The 20,556-nt window shown below is 37.9% G+C and overlaps 1 protein-coding gene across 3 annotated transcripts in view; it reads right to left on the reverse strand.

The window, feature by feature from the left end:
* Window positions 1-20,556, reverse strand: part of LOC111425527 (uncharacterized) — a 136,706-nt gene that overhangs the window by 109,539 nt on the left and 6,611 nt on the right. For all 3 annotated transcript variants that reach the window (XM_023059616.2, XM_023059618.2, XM_071198555.1), the window contains one exon: window positions 13,767-13,970. In XM_023059616.2, coding sequence (XP_022915384.1) covers window positions 13,767-13,965 — 199 coding nt within the window. In that variant the 5' untranslated portion in view covers window positions 13,966-13,970. The remainder of the gene's footprint in view (window positions 1-13,766; window positions 13,971-20,556) is intronic.

A 20,556-nucleotide genomic window follows, 5' to 3' on the forward strand; every position in this document is an offset into this window, starting at 1 on the left:
GCTGATAATTAAGCAAGCTACCGGCGTCGCGACGCCACGAGGACGAGCGCACGCGCGCATATTTGATTTAACACATGAATTTGCTGAATTATTAAGGCGCAACTGACCGCGCGCGATCCCAATTAATCCGGCGAATCAATCAATATCACATGCAGACATACTTGCAAACAAATGGACGCCATCCCCGGCGTCAACCCCCGCGTCCGACCATCATGCAAATACGGGGCGTGGCGGCCGGCGGTTACTTTGGTTTCGATATTCTTCGCAAATATACTGCGCCCCGCGTTGATTGACGTCTCTAAACACGCGTCGTTCCGCATAAATTTCGATAAAAGCACTACAGTCCATTTATAAACGATTACACGCAAATCAAACACCCCCCTTTCAAAATTTTCATACCACATCAATGTGTCAATGTTATACAATTGATCTCAAATATACAATATAAAATAATATATATATATACATATATAGTGATCTAATATTAGCACTCTAGCGTTCTAGTTCTAGGTCTTGTGTTAGTTTTAGTGATAGTGCTAGTGCAAAACTAAAACTAACACTAGACCTAGAATTAGAAACATTCGGATTTAGCCGTCTTAAAAGACGTTCGGCTAAATCCGAATGTTTCTACTTCTAGGTCTAATGTTGGTTATAGTTTGTGGGGTCTAATATTAACACTGTCACTAGAACTAACACAAGATCTAGAACTAGAATCATTCGGGCTTAGCCGTCTTAAGAGACGTACGGCTAATCCCGAATGCTTCTAGTTCTAGGTCTATAGTGTTGGTTGTAGTGATGTAACACTAGCCTTGTCATTAGAACCAACACTAGACCTAGAACTAGAATCATTCCGCTTTAGCCATCTTAAAAGACGTTCGGCTAAACCCGAATGTTTCTACTTCTAGGTCTAATGTTAGTTCTAGTTTGTGGGTTCTAATATTAACACTGTCACTAGAACTAACACAAGACCTAGAACTAGAATCATTCGGGCTTAGCCGTCTTAAGAGACGTACGGCTAATCCCGAATGCTTCTAGTTCTAGGTCTATAGTGTTGTTTCTAGTGATCTAACACTAGCCTTGTCATTAGAACCAACATTAGACCTACAACTAGAAACATTCGGATTTAGCCGTCTTAAAAGACGTTCGGCTAAACCCGAATGTTTCTACTTCTAGGTCTAATGTTGGTTATAGTTTGTGGGTTCTAATATTAACACTGTCACTAGAACTAACACAAGACCTAGAACTAGAATCATTCGGGTTTAGCCGTTTTATGAGACGTACGGCTAATCCCGAATGCTTCTAGTTCTAGGTCTATAGTGTTGGTTGTAGTGATGTAACACTAGCCTTGTCATTAGAACCAACATTAGACCTACAACTAGAAACATTCGGATTTAGCCGTCTTAAAAGATGTTCGGCTAAACCCTAATGTTTCTACTTCTAGGTCTAATGTTAGTTCTAGTTTGAGGGTTCTAAATGTCACTAGAACTATCACTAGACCTAGAACTAGAATCATTTGGGTTTAGCCGTCTTATGAGACGTACGGCTAATCCCGAATGCTTCTAGTTCTAGGTCTATAGTGTTGGTTCTAGTGATCAAACACTAGCATTGTCATTAGAACCAACACTAGACCTAGAACTAGAATCATTCCGCTTTAGCCGTCTTAAAAGACGTTCGGCTAAACCCGAATGTTTCTACTTCTAGGTCTAATGTTAGTTCTAGTTTGTGGGTTCTAAAATTAACACTGTCACTAGAACTAACACAAGACCTAGAACTAGAATCATTCGGGTTTAGCCGTCTTAAGAGACGTACGGCTAATCCCGAATGCTTCTAGTTCTAGGTCTATACTGTTGGTTGTAGTGATGTAACACTAGCCTTGTCATTAGAACTAACATTAGACCTAGAACCAGAAACATTCGGGTTTAGCCGTCTTAAAAGACGTTCGGCTAAACCCGAATGTTTCTAGTTCTAGGTCTAGTGTTGGTTCTACTTTGTGGATTCTAATAATAGCATTGTCACCAGAACTAACACTAGACCTAGAACTAGAATCATTCGGGTTTAGCCGTCTTAAGAGACGTACGGTTAATCCAGAATGCTTCTAGTTCTAGGTCTATAGTGTTGGTTTTAGTGATCTAACACTACCCTTGTTATTAAAACCAACATTAGACCTAGAACTAGAAACATTCGGGTTTAGCCGTCTTAAAAGACGTTCGGCTAAACCCTAATGTTTCTACTTCTAGGTCTAATGTTAGTTCTAGTTTGTGGGTTCTAAATGTCACTAGAACTATCACTAGACCTAGAACTAGAATCATTCGGGTTTAGCCGTCTTATGAGACGTACGGCTAATCCCGAATGCTTCTAGTTCTAGGTCTATAGTGTTGGTTCTAGTGATCAAACACTAGCATTGTCATTACAACCAACACTAGACCTAGAACTAGAAACATTCGGATTCAGCCGTTTTAAAAGTACGTCTTTTAAGACGGCGTTTAGAGTTCTAGTTTTCTTTTTGGCAATAACATACATTCAATTCCCCGTATTAGCCCGTTATATCGAAATTTTACTATATATATATAAATGTTTTATTTTTATTTGATGTACAAACATAATTAGTGAGGAATAAAAAGGAAGGACGAGGTTGATAATAAAGACAAAGGTCCCCCGCGGAAGCCTTTTAGCTTAAAAGCTTGTTGTGCTAGTTAAAAACGGTTATGGGGAAAAGCGGAAGCGTTCCGAGCGATAAAAATCTGTTCACGGACAAAGAATTAAGTAAGCGGGGTGGTTTTATGTAAAATGGTTAGTGCCTTGTATCTAGGATAATATGGGTCATAGATAGGTCCGGGAAGAGGGAGTCATTTTCAAGGTGACGCCAACCTGCAGCGTCGGGATTTTAAGGTTTATAGTTTTAGGGGAGGGGGTGTCTCCGTCGCGACGCTTCCGTCGCTTGTGATGAAATATGTGTCTTTATTCTTTAGGAAAATGCGCGCAATCGATATGACGGATTTTAAAGCTTCTTTGTGTTAGTTTCGACTAGAAGTAAATTTAGATTTATGCGAAAAGAAGATGAAAGAATGATATTCGAAAGGTTGCTAAATTTTTGTATAAGCATATGAAAACCGAAGGGAAAAAGTAAGCGGAAGCTCATCCCATTATCAAAGGAATTCTTTGTGTTTGGATTCTTTAATAAAACGGGAAGAAGTCGTCTGGCTGAGTTCATTACATCAAGCATTATTTAGTATTCCTGTTTACCTTGAAGCGGCCGCCTCGTTTGTTCTTATCATCGGTGATTGAAAGCTCACTCTGAGGGGAATCGGGCTCGCTCCTGGGATTAAATTTTACATGTGGATTGACGGTAATAACAATATACTTCTGCCGGAATGAGCTTTCGGGCGGCGGGAGCTTTGATGTTGGTATTAACAATCCGGAAATAAGGAGACGGGGTTGTTAATTCTTCTCTACCTTTTCGTTCAGCGCCGTCTGTCCCCGGCGGCGGCGGCGACGACGACGTCCGCCCGCCCCTTATCCATTTTTGATATGGCCTTTTTGTTATTACTCCTTTTACGGCGTAACCCCCTCTTCGTTATAAATCTTGTTGTTTCACTATTTTTTATTGAATAATAAAACCCCGGCGTTTAACTTTTACGGCTTATTTTCGGTAAACATTTGCGATGGTAAAACATAACTCCACCTAAGTGTCCGGAAGAGGCTTTAGCTTTACGACCAACCGTTAGATAGGATTACTAACCTCTTTTAATCCTGTCCCAATTTTTCACTACTCATACACACTCTTCATACTAAATCATTCATCCATATCGATTTTAATACCAAATTAAATTTATTATAAAATTATTTTTCGTCATCATTGCAAGTATGCAACCAATATCACACTATTTTTATTACAATACGCGATTTGCGTATGATGCGTATTGCACTGTGATATTGGTTGCATACTTGCAATGAAGACGTCGGATACGATAATTAATTAACACACTGTACATCTAACTGAGTGAATTCGATATTTAATATTCAACATATAACAAGCGTAGGTGCAAAGCGACCTCGACACCTTCGGTTAATCTTCGGCATATTATGATATACAGCCTGATTCAGAGTAAGCGCCTTATTTTTTTTAGCCACACTATGGGTACTACTTTCAAAATATTTGGCAGTAATATGTTTTAGGACACTCTCTACACGATGATGATATCATATTTTCAATTGGACGAATTATTTCAAAATGGCGACTGTCAACTTTTTTTTTTTAAATGGAATGCCAAAATTTTTTTTTTATTATTGAGATCTTAAAAGCATTCTTTTTACGACAGTATTTTGTTTTTCTTAAAAATTCATTTCTTTCCCTATCCAAAAGGAACCTAATATTTTAATCTATACTCTGTTTTTAAACCAGGAGGAGTATTTTAAATTTGTCACCAGATTGACCTTGCACGTGATTGGTTGAATGCGAGGAAGGTTCACACACAGGCAATTTTGAATTTTGATTTTGAATTTGAAGGTTAGGTAATTGATAATTCGACAGTTTCGTGTCATTATTGTATATTTTGTGTTCTTAAACCCTTTTTTATTATATTTTGAAATAAATATACTCATAACTTCAATGTTAATTTGTATGTATAGTGTTGACGATAACAAACGAAAATAAATACAATAATAAGTAAATAAATAAATAATAATTATCAATTTAAATTTACCGCCAAAATATCTAGTGATATTTTCTGGTGATTTTTTCCAGTGTAAATCTGACTTTCGCGTTTACTCCTCCTGGTTTAAAAACAGAGTATAGTTCTAGTGCAAGTGTTAGTTCTAGTTTTAATTGTTATTCAGCGCTAAGTTGTATATTTTTAAGTTTCGGGTTTAGCCCTGTGTCTTCAGACGCTGAATGTTAGGTAAGGTTAGTTTTGTTTACAAACATTAATTATACCATGAAGTTTTCTTTGGCAATTAGTAATGGCAATTATAGCGTGAAGTTTTCTTTTGTAATGTCAATTATAGCGTGAAGGAATGTGAGGTAAGGTTAGTTTTGTTTACAAACATTAATTATACCATGAAGTTTTCTTTGGCAATTAGTAATGGCAATTATAGCGTGAAGTTTTCTTTTGTAATGTCAATTATAGCGTGAAGGAATGTTCGGTAAGGTTAGTTTTGTTTACAAACATTAATTATACCTTGAAGTTTTCTTTGGCAATTTGTAATGGCAATTATAGCGTGAAGTTTTCTTTTGTAATGTCAATTATAGCGTGAAGGAATGTGAGGTAAGGTTAGTTTTGTTTACAAACATTAATTATACCATGAAGTTTTCTTTGGCAATTAGTAATGGCAATTATAGCGTGAAGTTTTCTTTTGTAATGTCAATTACAGCGTGAAGGAATGTTAGGTAAGGTTAGTTTTGTTTACAAACATTAATTATACCTTGAAGTTTTCTTTGGCAATTATACTCTGTTTTTAAACCAGGAGGAGTATTTTAAATTTGTCACCAGATTGACCTTGCACGTGATTGGTTGAATGCGAGGAAGGTTCACACACAGGCAATTTTGATTTTGAATTTGAAGGTTAGGTTATTGACAATTCGACAGTTTCGTGTCATTATTGTAAATTTTGTGTTCTTAAACCCTTCTTTATTATATTTTGAAATAAATACACTCATAACTTCAATGTTAATTTGTATGTTTAGTGTTGACGATAACAAACGAAAATAAATACAATAATAAGTAAATAAATAAATAATAACAATTATTAATTTAAATTTACCGCCAAAATATCTAGTGATATTTTCTGGTGATTTTTCCTAGTGTAAATCTGACTTTCGCGTTTACTCCTCCTGGTTTAAAAACAGAGTATAGTAGCGCATGAATGTTTTACACTCGATGTTATTTTTGTCAAAATAAATAAATAAGTAGATGTTTATTACAAAATAAAGTTTAATTGTTTCTTTTGTGTCTAGCGCTACTTGATATTTGGACAAAAATAACATCGAGTGTAAAACATTCATGCGCTACTAGATTAAAATGTGTGCTTTTTGATGGGGAAAGAAATGAATTTTTAAGAAAAACAAAATACTATCGCATAAAGAATGTTTTTAGGACCTCAATAATAAAAAAAAAATTTTGGCATTCCATTTAAAAAAAAAAGTTGACAGTCGCCATTTTGAAATAATTCTTCCAATTGAAAATGTGGCATCACCATCGTGTAGAGAATGACCCAAAACATATTACTGCCAAATATTTTGAAAGTATTACCCATCGTGTGGCTAAAAAAAATAAGGCGCTTACTCTGAATCAGGCTGTATAATAGTCAAGTGTATCTAAAATTAATATTTTCAAAATTTGATAAGAAGAGCACTTCTTAAATATACTGCCTCGGCCGCAAAGCGACCTCGGCTGTTCTTATACATCAAATCTGTGATGCATTATTTATCATAAATGTGATATGTAGTAGCCAAGTGTATTTAAAACTTGATATATTCCACAAATATGAAGTTAGCACATTTCAAATGTAGCACCTCGTCCGCAAGCAACCTCGGTTACTGCAATATACCAAGGCCATGACCGGCGAGACGATAGCAACAAACCACTCAGCAACAAACCACTCAGCAACAAACTTTTTCCTTTATATTTCCACCTACTTCTAGGGCCCATATCTTCGTTATCTAGAAAGATAGCGAAAAACTAACCACACGGTTGGAAAGCTTGGACTTTTCTCTATCATAAACCGAGTTTTCGTCCGCCGATATGTTGATAATAAGAGCATGAAAAAATAAGAAACGGCGCACTGCATTCAATTTACCTCAAAATTACCAAACTTCACGGCCTTGTGCAGCCGTTATCAGATGGAAATTCAATAAATGGTTTACATATTCGGCAAGAGCTGACCTTGGACTATCTTATTCCGAGTTTTCGTCCGTCAATATCTGTCGGAGTCTGTAAAAAAACGCTCCTGAAAAGGAGCCTACAGTTGGCAACAAACTTTACTGTTGTATTTCCATCTATGTACTTTTCGGATGGATATCTTTGTTATTTATTACACTAGCGAAAAACTAAGTACACGGTTGGAAAGCTTGGTCGTTTCTCTATCATAAACCGAGTTTTCGTAAGCCGATATGTTGATAATGAGAGCAAGAAAAAATAAGAAACGTCGCGCTGCCACGAATTTTTGCCGCGGCTAAACCACGCTTGGGTCAATAACTCTCTTATATGACGGGGAGAAAACTCTAGAACTATATTCATCTTATGGGAAATTTTCTGCTCTTTTCATCGGTATATAACACATCTCAATCACACGTTTGCACAATCGTTTATCAGCCCAGCAACAAACTTTTCCCTAGTATTTCCGTCTACTTTTCGGGCCAACATTTTGGTTATCTAGAAAGATAGCGAAAAACTAAGCACACGGTTGGAAAGCTTGGTCGTTTCTCTATCTTAAACCGAGTTTTCGTCCGCCGATATGTTGATAATAAGGGCAAGAAAAAATAAGAAACGTCGCGCTGCATTTAATTTACCTCAAAATTACCAAACTTCACGTCCTTGTGAAGCCGTTACCAGATGGAAATTCAATAAATGGCCTACATATTCGGAAAGAGCTGACTTTGGACTATCTTATTCCGAGTTTTCGTCCGTCAATATCTGTCGGCGTCTGTAAAAAAACGCTCCTGAAAAGAGCCTACAGTTGGCAACAAACTTTACTTTTGTATTTCCATCTGTATACTTTTCGGACGGATATCTTTCTTATTTATAACGCTAGCGGAAAACTAAGCACACGGTTGGAAAGCTTGGTCGTTTCTCTATCTTAAACCGAGTTTTTGTCCGCCGATATGTTGATAATGAGAGCAAGAAAAAATAAGAAACGTCGCGCTGCCACGAATTTTTGCCGCGGCTAAACCACGCTTGGGTCAATAACTCTCTTATATGACGGGGAGAAAATAATATAGGTTTATGATAGAGAAAAGTCCAAGCTTTCCAACCGTGTGGTTAGTTTTTCGCTATCTTTCTAGATAACGAAGATATGGGCCCTAGAAGTAGGTGGAAATATAAAGGAAAAAGTTTGTTGCTGAGTGGTTTGTTGCTATCGTCTCGCCGGTAAGGCCATGAACATTTCTCTTCGACAAATGTGATATATAATAGCCAAGTGTATCTAAAATTAATATTTTCAAGATTTGATGAGTACAGCACGTCTCAAATATTTCGCCTCGGCCGCAAAGCTTATATTTATCTAAACTATGTATCTAAAACTTGATATATTCCAGAAATATGAAGTTAGCACATCTCAAATGTAGCACCTCGCATGCAAGCAACCTCGGTTATTGCTATATACCAAGGTCATGGAGGTTTGGCTTCGACAAAATATCTTATAATAATTATAATAAAAAAAATTTAATCAAAGCCCAAAAAAGAAATGTAATTGAGGTATATAATGTCTATCTATAACATAGTCCAAGATGAATCTGTAATAATGATTGTATGGTAATTACGTTTTCCTGTTTACCATGAACCCGTATTTCTGTAGAACCATGTTGCATCAGTAAATTTTCGGGCTGGCGCGTTCATCTAGTATTCAACACGGTTCGACAGACGTACACGTCCCCGGCGCCCCGACGCCCGCGTTATGCAATTTTGATGACCGGGCATTTAATTAAACGGGGCCGCCCAAAAATTAACGATGTATTCCTGCCGACTCGGACCGAAAACGCTTTTCCAACCGCCCGCGGCTGATGTCCGAGCGTTAGACCGTTGCCTATTTGATTAGGCACATCGGATGGTCAGTTTTTAATGGATTTATCTTCGTAACCGTCACTAATTGAATTTCCGAAGTATTAACAGTCAAAAGTTTCGTGTAATTTCCGTTTTCTAATTTCAAAATAAGAAATAAGAAGATGTTGTGTATTGGATACGTGAAAACTGTAAATTACAAATTGGACAAAATAGTTGTTGGGTCGTGATGATTTATTGTTGCCGGTAGGAAAGGGAGTAAAGTTTTGGGGCAAATCTGGTCGGTTTAGGTGGTTTATGATAGATAGCTTCCGCGCGCACGGCGTCCCGACGCCTAGCGTCGTCTAGGCCGTAATCTGTGCCATTTGTCATCTCCTCCTCGACGACTTTTGTCGGGATCACAATAACGGTGCAGATTGAGTCTGGGGCAAGATCTTTGTGCGAGTATGAGGATTGATTAAGGCCGGGGACAAATGAATTTCACACCAATTGCCGGATCGTTGTTTCGGAGAATTTATCGCAAGTCGGTTTTTTACACGGAGATTCCTAAGTGGATTCACCCCCGATCTTTGTCCTCGGAAAAATGGGCGCATTTGTCTGATGACGGCTATATACAACCCAGACTGGAGACTCTGAAGAGCGTGTTTGCTTCTTCTAATGCTCCTCTATTCATTACATCCGAAGATCGCTTTATTATGCTGTAGGACGGACCCCAGTAAATCGACTCCAATGAATCTCGCGAAGAGTTCTTTTGCGTGGATCTCAGGTAGTTGATATTGTTGTCAGAGAAAATTTCGTTAGATGTTGGTCCTTCAGTAATTTAATTGGGGTTCCTAACAGTATTTTTCGTTTGGCCGGTGTCCTTTCTCCCTAACTCAATCCTGGCTGATATCGGATTACAGGAATTCCCAATATGGCAGGACGTAAGAGAATCCGTGCGTGTTTGTGTTGGACGAGGGAGGAGATTAGACGACGATCGTGGAGGTGGCACGTCTCGAGCTTTCATCAGGATATCGAGGCGCCTGGCGAAGCCTGTTTGCTCACGTATTGTTTCCTTTGAGGGCAAAAAAAGGGTTTCTTTTTTCGACGGACCTGTTAAAATGTAACCCGACGAAACTCGGATTTGGCGCTTGACAAAGGATCTGCGACTCCGGAATTTCCACCTCCCGAGACGACGACAATTATTTGCGCGTCCTTTGCTTCTTGAGCGTCTTCTCGAGGGTCCTTTTCAACCGGGTTTTTAAATATATGAAAAATCGCGAAGCGAAACGCCCGGATGTTAATGGAGAAGGATCTTTATCGCCCGGCGAGAGCGCATTATGGCGAACTCCTAAATATAAGAATTATGCAAATCCGAGGTACGCCCCGATAAAAGTTTTAATCATTTTAATGGCACGAAAAGAATTCGGACTCTTCCTTGAAATATGAAAAGTCGGCCCGGAGCTGGATTTACGAGCGAATAATTCCAGTTTTCCAGGAAATTGCATCAATGTTTCTTGGATCCCGGAAGGTTTTTACCACTGACTTTCAGCTCGTAAAGAATGTTCGCAAAGTACAAAAAACTCCCTGAGACTAGCGACTATCCACCCAACCGACAATACCAAGAGCATCAAGTGAAAAATTATTCTAGAATTGGAGACAATCGAATTTTTCTCCCAACCCTCCAAAACTTCCAAATCTCAAAGAAACAACATTCTTTTCAAAACCTTTATAATTAATACACCATTTCCTTTGAAGTTTTTTTTATTCATCTCTATCAATTTTAAAAATGGTGGTTGCTATAAAGAAATAATAGTGAACCGTTTTGAATTGGGTCCCAATGGATTGAAAAAAAAAGGGATTTACGATGGAAACGTGGACAGTGGGGAGAATAAACTTCTTAAATCAAACTATAAAAAACCATTTTTTGCGAGCGTCATATCAATTCCACATTACCCCGAGATCTATCACCGGTCCGAAATTGAATTGTCGAAGTATCTTTATATGTCTATGTGATACCTAGAACTAGAATCATTCGGGTTTAGCCGAACGTCTCTTAAGACAGTTAATCCCGTAGGCTTCTAGGTCTTGTGTTGATTCTAGTGATCTCACACTAGCACTGTCATTAGAACCAACACTAGACCTAGAACTAGGAGCATTCGGGTTTAGCCGTCTTAAGAGACGTTCGGCTAATCCCGAATGTTACTAGTTCTAGGTCTTGTGTTGGTTCTAGTGACAGTGCTAATATTAGATCACTAGAATCAACACAAGACCTAGAACTAGAATCATTCGGGTTTAGCCGAACGTCTCTTAAGACGGCTAAACTCGAATGCTTCTAGTTCTAGGTCTAGTGTTGGTTCTAGTAATGTTACATCACTGTCACTAGAAGCAACACAAGGCCAAGAACTAGAAGCATTCGAGATTAGCCGTCTTAAGAGACGTTCGGCTAATCCCGAATGCCTCTAGTTCTTGGTCTTGTGTTGATTCTAGTGATGGTTCTCGTGACAGTGCTAATGTTATTCATGTTACATCACTGTCACTAGAATCAACACAAGACCTAGAACTAGAAGCATTCGGGATTAGCCGTCTTAAGAGACGTTCGGCTAATCCCGAATGCTTCTAGTTCTAGGTCTTGTGTCGATTCTAATGATCTAACACAAGCACTGTCATTAGAACCAACACTAAACCTAGAACTAGGAACATTCGGGTTTAGCCGTCTTAAAAGACATACGCTTAATTTCTAGTTTTAGGTCTATTATTAGTTCTAATGCTAGTATTATTTCTTGTTTTAGTTGTTATTCAACGTTAGATTATTAATATATATTTATTTATAATATTTTATATATTAATATATATAGGTTATTAAGATTGGAATTTCCCATGAAAGGAAACATTTCTATTAAATTAAAGTAGCGGATACGGTAAGTATATGAACGTAACAAATCAGATCTTATTCCTTTGTGAACCCCGAGTAAGTTCTTTGATGTTTTTAATGCGCCCCCGGAAATGATATTTAGTGATGTAACATTAGTAGAACCAACACTAGACCTAGAACTAGTGACAGTGCTAATATTAGATCACTAGAATCAACACAAGACCTAGAACTAGAATCATTCGGGTTTAGCCGAACGTCTCTTAAGACGGCTAAACCCGAATGCTTCTAGTTCTAGGTCTAGTGTTGGTTCTACTAATGTTACATCATTGCTAGTGACAATGAGAGATTAGCCGTCTTAAGAGACGTTCGGCTAATCCCGAATGCCTCTAGTTGTAGGTCTTGTGTTGATTCTAGTGACAGTGATGTAACATTAGCACTGTCACTAGAACCATAATCCAAAAACAACATTCTTTTCAAAATCTTTATAATTAATACACCATTTTCTTTGAAGTTTTTTTTAATTCATCACTATCAATTTTAAAATTTGTGGTTGCTATAAAGAAATGATAGTGCCCTTAGAAACACGCAACCATTTTGAATTGGGTCCCAATGGATTGAAAAAAAAGGGATTTACGATGGAAACGTGGACAGTGGGGAGAATAAACTTCTTAAATCAAACTATAAAAAACATTTTTTGCGCGCGTCATATCAATTCCGCATTACCCCGAGATCTATCACCGGTCCGAAATCGAATTGTCCAAGTATCTTTATATGTCTATGTGATACCTAGAACTAGAATCATTCGGGTTTAGCCGAACGTCTCTTAAGACGGCTAATCCCGAATGCTTCTAGGTCTTGTACTGATTCTAGTGATCTAACACTAGCACTGTCATTAGAACCAACACTAGACCTAGAACTAGAAGCATTCGGGTTTAGCCGTCTTAAGAGACGTTCGGCTAATCCCGAATGCTTCTAGTTCTAGGTCTTGTGTTGGTTCTAGTGACAGTGCTAATATTAGATCACTAGAATCAACACAAGACCTAGAACTAGAATCATTCGGGTTTAGCCGAACCTCTCTTAAGACGGCTAAACTCGAATGCTTCTAGTTCTAGGTCTAGTGTTGGTTCTAGTAATGTTACATCACTGTCACTAGAAGCAACACAAGACCTAGAACTAGAATCATTCGAGATTAGCCGTCTTAAGAGACGTTCGGCTAATCCCGAATGCCTCTAGTTCTTGGTCTTGTGTTGATTCTAGTGATGGTTCTCGTGACAGTGCTAATGTTACATCACTGTCACTAGAATCAACACAAGACGTAGAACTAGAATCATTCGGGTTTAGCCGAACGTCTCTTAAGACGGCTAAACCCGAATGCTTCTAGTTCTAGGTCTAGTGTTGGTTCTACTAATGTTACATCACTGTCACTAGAAGCAACACAAGACGTAGAACTAGAAGCATTCGAGATTAGCCGTCTTAAGAGACGTTCGGCTAATCCCGAATGCCTCTAGTTGTAGGTCTTGTGTTGATTCTAGTGACAGTGATGTAACATTAGCACTGTCACTAGAACCATAATCCAGAAACAACATTCTTTTCAAAATCTTTATAATTAATACACCATTTCCTTTGAAGTTTTTTTTTAATTCATCTCTATTAATTTTAAAATTTGTGGTTGCTATAAAAAAATGATAGTGCCCTTAGAACCACACAACCGTTTTGAATTGGGTCCCAATGGATTGAAAAAAATGGGATTTACGATGGAAACGTGGACAGTGGGGAGAATAAACTTCTTAAATCAAACTATAAAAAACATTTTTTGCGCGCGTCATATCAATTCCACATTACCCCGAGATCTATCACCGGTCCGAAATTGAATTGTCGAAGTGTCCCCTCGGCATTATTATTCGTCGGGTCGACTGACCATCGAGTGGGAACGGCGTCTCCATTTACGGGGACATCTGTAAGGGGCGACGAAGAAGCCGCGAGCCTGCGGCAGTCATCGATGGCCCTCAACGCGACGCCAATTTTACACGCCTCATGTGCATCGTGGGGGTAAAAATTTTTTTTATGGAAAACTCAAGTATTAAACTTTATTTCGAGGATGTAATTCGATATATTGTTATTTTATTCAACGGCAATTTTCAAATAATCGAACTTTATCGAGTATGTAGCTCGCGTAATAATTGTTAAAAATGACTCACCCTTTTTAGTTTCTTCCGCAAAAGCCATATACAACAATGAAGGTGGAGTTTGCGTTCCCACATCTTTCTTGTACTTTATCGTTGGTGGAGTTTGTTGTAAACAAGCTTCCGGCACTCTCACATCCGTTTGACATCTAGACCACTTTTCCAACCACGGCGAACTAACCGGGATTTTTGCCACGCGAATTTTTTTCGGCATTTTACCTGCAACAAATCAACGACACTTTTAACAAAACACTGGTATCTCACGATCAAAGAAGGATAAAAATGAAAATGAAAACAAGTTCAAGAAAACAGGTTTTCCTACATGAGCCCGGTGACAATATTATGACCCCTATAGACTTTTAAATTTATTTTGTCGATACATCAACGTAAGTTTCGGGGATCCATCAACGCGTTCACCATGTAGTTATGTAAAGTAAATAGCGAGGCGATTTATCAAAAGGCAGAAAATAAAATTACTTGTCTGTTATCATCCTCGCATTTGCATGTCGTGAATAGACGTGTGACTTGCTCTTTTTTTTTGTACCCCATCGTCAAGGGACGGGGTTATATATTATAGGGGTTGGATATAAATATACTTTTACCTTTAATAAATACTTTTAACATCTAAAAATATTACATTACTTTATCAATTATTTTAATTTTTTTAATTATATATATGTTATGTATATATGTTATTCAGTGCTAGATTGTTGTATATTTTTATTTAACTTTAAGTAGAACTAACACTAGACCTAGAACTAGAAACATTTGGGTTTAGCCGTACGTCTAAAAAGACGGCTAAACCCGAATGCTTCTAGTTTTAGGTCTAGTGTTGGTTCTAGTGATCCAATATCAGCACTGTCACTAGAACCAACACTAAACCTAGAACTAGAAGCATTCGGAATTAGCCAAACGTCTCTTAAGACGGCTAATCCCGAATACTTCTAGTTCTAGGTCTTGTGTTGCTTCTAGTGACAGTGATGTAACATTAGCACTGTCGCTAGAACCAACACTAGAATCAACACAAGACCTAGAACTAGAAGCATTCGGGTTTAGCCGTCTTTTAGACGTACGGCTAAACCCAAATGTTTCTAGTTCTAGGTCTTGTGTTGCTTCTAGTGACAGTGATGTAATATTAGTACTATCCCTAGAACCAACACTAGATCTAGAACTAGAAGCATTCGGGATTAGCCGTCTTAAGAGACGTTCGGCTAATCCCGAATGCTTCTAGTTCTTGGTCTTGTGTTGATTCTAGTGATGGTTCTAGTGACAGTGCTAATGTTACATCACTGTCGTTAGAAGCAACACAAGACCCATAACTAGAAGCATTCGGGATTAGCCGTCTTAAAAGACGTTCGGCTAATCCCGAATGCTTCTAGTTCTAGGTCTTGTGTTGATTCTAGTGATCTAACACAAGCACTGTCATTAGAACCAACACTAAACCTAGAACTAGAAACATTTGGGTTTAGCCGTACGTCTAAAAGACGACTAAACCCGAATGCTTCTAGTTCTAGGTCTAGTGTTGGTTGTAGTGATCCAATATCAGCACTGTCACTAGAACCAACACTAAACCTAGAATTAGAAGCATTCGGGGTTAGCCGAACGTCTCTTAAGACGGCTAATCCCGAATGCTTCTAGTTCTAGGTATAGTGTTGGTTCTAATGACAATGCTTGTGTTAGATAACTAGAATCAACACAAGACCTAGAACTAGAAGCATTCGGGATTAGCCGAACGTCTCTTAAGACGGCTAATCTCGAATGCTTCTAGTTCTAGGTCTTGTGTTGCTTCTAGTGACAGTGATGTAATATTAGTACTATCCCTAGAACCAACACTAGATCTAGAACTAGAAGCATTCGGGATTAGCCGTCTTAAAAGACGTTCCGCTAATCCCGAATGCTTCTAGTTCTTGGTCTTGTGTTGATTCTAGTGATGGTTCTAGTGACAGTGCTAATGTTACATCACTGTCATTAGAAGCAACACAAGACCTAGAACTAGAAGCATTCGGGATTAGCCGTCTTAAAAGACATACGCTTAATTTCTAGTTTTAAGTCTATTGTTAGTTCTAATGCTAGTATTAGTTCTTGTTTTAGTTGTTATTCAGCGTTAGATTAATATATATTTATTTATAATATTTTATATATTAATATATATAGGTTATTAAGATTGGAATTTCCCATGAAAGGAAACATTTCTATTAAATTAAAGTAGCGGATACGGTAAGTATATGAACGTAACAAATCAGATCTTATTCCTTTGTGAACCCCGAGTAAGTTCTTTGATGTTTTTAATGCGCCCCCGGAAATGATATTTATCAAATCTCACATTTACCGTCGTAAGTATTTAATAAATCTCCTTATGGAAATAATAAAATATTCATACGGAGCCGGTTCGTTCGAGGAAAAAAAAAAGGGGGGATCGGGATGAATGGGTCGTCGCCGAATGGAAGATAATGGAAAGCATAAGCGGGACGGCGAAAATTTCGAGATAAGTTGCGCGTAGAGATATGCAAATATGAGGTAAGATATGACGGGAGAATATTCAAACCTCCAGGGTGCGGGACGATGGTCCTAATCTAAGATGGCGAATGCTATAAAAAATACAATAAGTGAAAGAGGGGGGAAACGGATAAGGTCCGCAATCAAGTTTAAATTGGATTGTTTAGGCCTTCACACTCTTCTCATGAGTGCGGGATAGATTAGGATTGTAGGGCAACTGCCCTTCGGGTACTAAAATTCGGATAGTAAAAGTTGAAGGCATGATTTACTATCGATTTATTCAAACCCCGATCGTATAAACCTCTTTATTGCTTATAACGAATTTAAGCGAGGGCCAAAGCAAAATCTGCTTGCTTATATGTATTTTCTTTTTTTATTTTTATTCCTTATTGAATCGTGGAATTTTATTATAGGCACACAGAGGGTTAAATTTTTATCTATCACCCTCGATCGGAGCATGCGCATTACAAAGTTGCACGCAATTATCGTCCCTCAATCCAATTTTCGAGACGAGAATAGCGTCAGGTGTCACTCGCCCGGTTTCCATTAACTTAATTTCGTTTGCCGGATCTGTCAGCGTCGATAGACTCGCTGTCGTCGAGTTGGTCCAGATCTCATCAAAAAACAAAGGCGATTTGTTACTTTTAACGCTAAGCGGGATTTTTTACCCTTCCCGTTTCGCAAACAACCTAATTACTCTTAATCTCCGGACGGAAGAAAAGAAAGCTCCCTTGAGTGGACACAACGAGCCTCCCTCTCAAACTGGATTTTACTCTTTTAAGTAATTAGACAAACACTTCTTAGCTCTTCAACCATAATTCACGTTGTAACTCTTATCAGTATTTAGTAATTAGATAAGCATTTCTTAGGTTTTTAGTCATTTTTCATGTTGTGAAATTGGGAAAACGATAAAATAGGGGGCTCCCTGTTTCTGTTTGTCCGATCAGAACAAATGGTGTTCCGTCAAAAAACCGAAACGATATAAACGACTCGCGTCACATGTATATTTCATGACATTTTTATACGAGTGATTAATTCGCGTTGTTCCTCAATCGATTATCCCCCTACTCCCATTGTTTCTCATTACCATACCCAATTTTTTCTTTCCTCTCTTACATTTATTTTTATTTTTCTTTTTTTTTGTAAAAATCTAAACGGCGAAGTGAAATAATAACTTCTGAGCGACCGAATAAAGTGGCCGTTATATTCGCAGACGCAGCGCAGTTTATTTTTCACTTCGAAATTTCCCAAGTTCCGAGACAAAGGCAATTATTTTCTGTACATTAATCTCCCCGGAAGCCCGAAGACGAACGCGCACGAATACAGTTGATTTTGTGCCCGTAATTTATACATTGTTTTTCTGTTGCACACACCCGCGGGCCGTAAATCCCGGCCCGCAGGATACTTTATTCCTGTTGCCGTCCTGGCGCTCTATTACGAATGCATAATTCCGGCGGACGACTAAGGAGCGCCACAAGTCGCTACACAAATCCCAAAGGATTTACATCCTCCTCCTCTGTCTGTTAAATATAAAAGGGTGTTCAGACCATGAAATCGTTAAATTTCAACCCCTCAATTTATTACCTATTTTTATTACCTAATGTAATTGGATTGATTCTGATATACATATTTTTAAAAAAAATTAAATCAAATTAACATTTTATTTTTTAATTTATTATAAAATTTTACTTAATCAGGTGAAGTGATATATTCTTTTTTCTTCTAACTTATTTATTTCCATTAATGTCCAGAAAAACCGTTGTGGAATTTCTTTAAATATAATTATTATACAGTGTATGCAACCAATATCACAGTATTGGTTGTATACTTACAATATCACAGTATTAGTTGCATATTTGCAATGATGACGTCGGGTACGATAATTAATTAACACACTGAAATAATAAAAAGATAATTTTCGATTTAACTGTAAATTAATCGTATATAGTAGATCAATTAAAGGGAATCAGAGTACATTAATGTGAGTTAGACATTAATAGGGCTACATACGGCAAATATGTCGTGGCAGACGGAATGGCAGACGTGTGATTATTACGGTTGTCATACACAGCGAGAGAGAGGTTTCGATTTTCGGGCAGTAGGACACACATGCGGCCCCGGGATAATGGCGTGTTGCAATACGCGCGCTAACACGGTCGCAATGTTAAACCTAATTACTGGAATTAATTGACATTAATTATTAGTTCCTGCTGCTCGCAGGATGACCAATTAATAAGGGTTGCGGTCGGCGGCCTCCACTCCCCTGTCTACATAATCCCCGACGTCGCCGCCCGCCACTCTAATCTATTACTATATTTGATACATTGTTAATATACCCGCGCTTTTGTACATATATCACAACCGCACAATGTTATGCATCAAGAACACTTGTTGGCCATTGTAATAGTTGCGCGATATCGCGCGTATAAATCAGTCATAGAATATTGCTAATTGATGGATTTAGTGCACCAATTTAATCCCAATATAATCACATCAATACCCTTGCGGCATTTCACTATTACAAAATCTAATCAAATTTTAAAGAAATTATTTATGACCCACACTAAACGGGCAAAGTGAATTAAATAACAATTAGTCGAGCTTTATTTATTCGAGTACCGTTAAGGGGTAGACCTTAATAACCCCGTCGAGCGATATTAATAACTTTAATTGCACCCCGTACATTGTTCACGGGAAAGTAAGTGGCCGGCGATATGACTTGGATTAAGTAATTTTCATGATTTTCCCGGCATAAATCCCGCGTAAATTTGCATTCGCTAAGTCGCACCGTTGCGACGTTAATTTCACGCCCTATGTGTATATGAAAGTGATTTTATGTCACGCTGGCACCCAAACCAAGAAAAAAATTATAGCGTGTGTATAAAACAAACTGTAGTAATATGCATTTATCATTTTGAAAATGTCAAACATAAACCGACTATCGGAATACGCTGGCAATAAAAGATGATATTTGATGCTGTTGATATTTTGCGAAACGGAAATGTAAAAATAACATCAGGTGCTGTATGATTTATTAAGAAAACGATTCTGATTTATTTTCTTGGGACGTATTTAGTGGTCATTTCATCAAAACTACTTAAAAGTTGAAGCTGTTAACTGTGCCACGAAACGGGGGTTGTTTTTATTTAGTCTGCGAGTCCTTTGTTAAGCGGAGCCTGAGCCTTGAGTCACGGTGCCCAAAGCTGCGAACACAAAAGACGACGGCGGCGGCAACGATACTGGTGGCGGCGTCGGCGTCGGCGCCCGACGTCTGCCGTCATCTGTTTTACACTGACCAGAGATATTACGGTACGGTCCGATAAGTTTCATCTCCATTCACTAGTTAACATGCCCTCTTCCGGGATCGCGTCGAATCCGGCCCTTTTAAAGGACGATTTATCGTCCGTGCCGAAATCGGAGCCGCGGAAAAATATTTAATACGCGTAAGGGTTAAAGCACCCGCGAAACAAAGAAGTCTGCGCATCGTCGTCGGGATTCTCGAACTTCCGAAACATATACTAACCGTGTAACGGATCGGAATTACCATAAAGTGCGCCGTAATAAATTCCCAACCCGATTGCTGCCGCTGCTACGTGCGCGCCCGTACCTACGGGACTTAACAAAGCATATTTTCCTTATTTATTACTAATGGCCCAGTCGTAAATATTTTACGTTTGCCTTTCAACATCTCCGACCGCTTTAAGAGCCACTGAAATCGACAATATTTTCTTTACCTTATTGCTACTCATCATTTTTTGTTACATATTCTATACTAAATCTATATAAAACTACACCACTTTTACGATATTCCAACATCAACCCAAAAAATATTAAATATTGACTCGATCGTAGTGTCTCGGTCATAAACGACCTTGAACGTTAAATATTATTTACCGAATTAGATTGTATTTAAATGCGTAGATATTTGATGATTACAAAAAGGAGTGAGATCAACCAAAAAAATATAATGATTAAATATAAAATTAAATATTGACTTATAGGTCTCAATCGTAGCGTCTCGGTCATAAACGACCTTAAACGTTAAATATTATTTATCGAATTAGATCATATTTAAATGCGTAGATATTTGATGATTACAAAAAGGGATGAGTTACACGAACCCTATTAAATAAAATACATTTGCATCTAAATTTTTAATATGCAACATTAACCCAAAAAATATGATTAAATATAAAATTAAATATTGACTTATAGGTCTCGATCGTAGTATCTCGGTCATAAACGACCTTGAACGTTAAATATTATTTATCGAATTAGATTGTATTTAAATGCGTAGATATTTGATGAT

The sequence above is a fragment of the Onthophagus taurus genome, chromosome 8 (genome assembly GCF_036711975.1).
Source record: "Onthophagus taurus isolate NC chromosome 8, IU_Otau_3.0, whole genome shotgun sequence".
Lineage (NCBI taxonomy): Eukaryota > Metazoa > Arthropoda > Insecta > Coleoptera > Scarabaeidae > Onthophagus > Onthophagus taurus.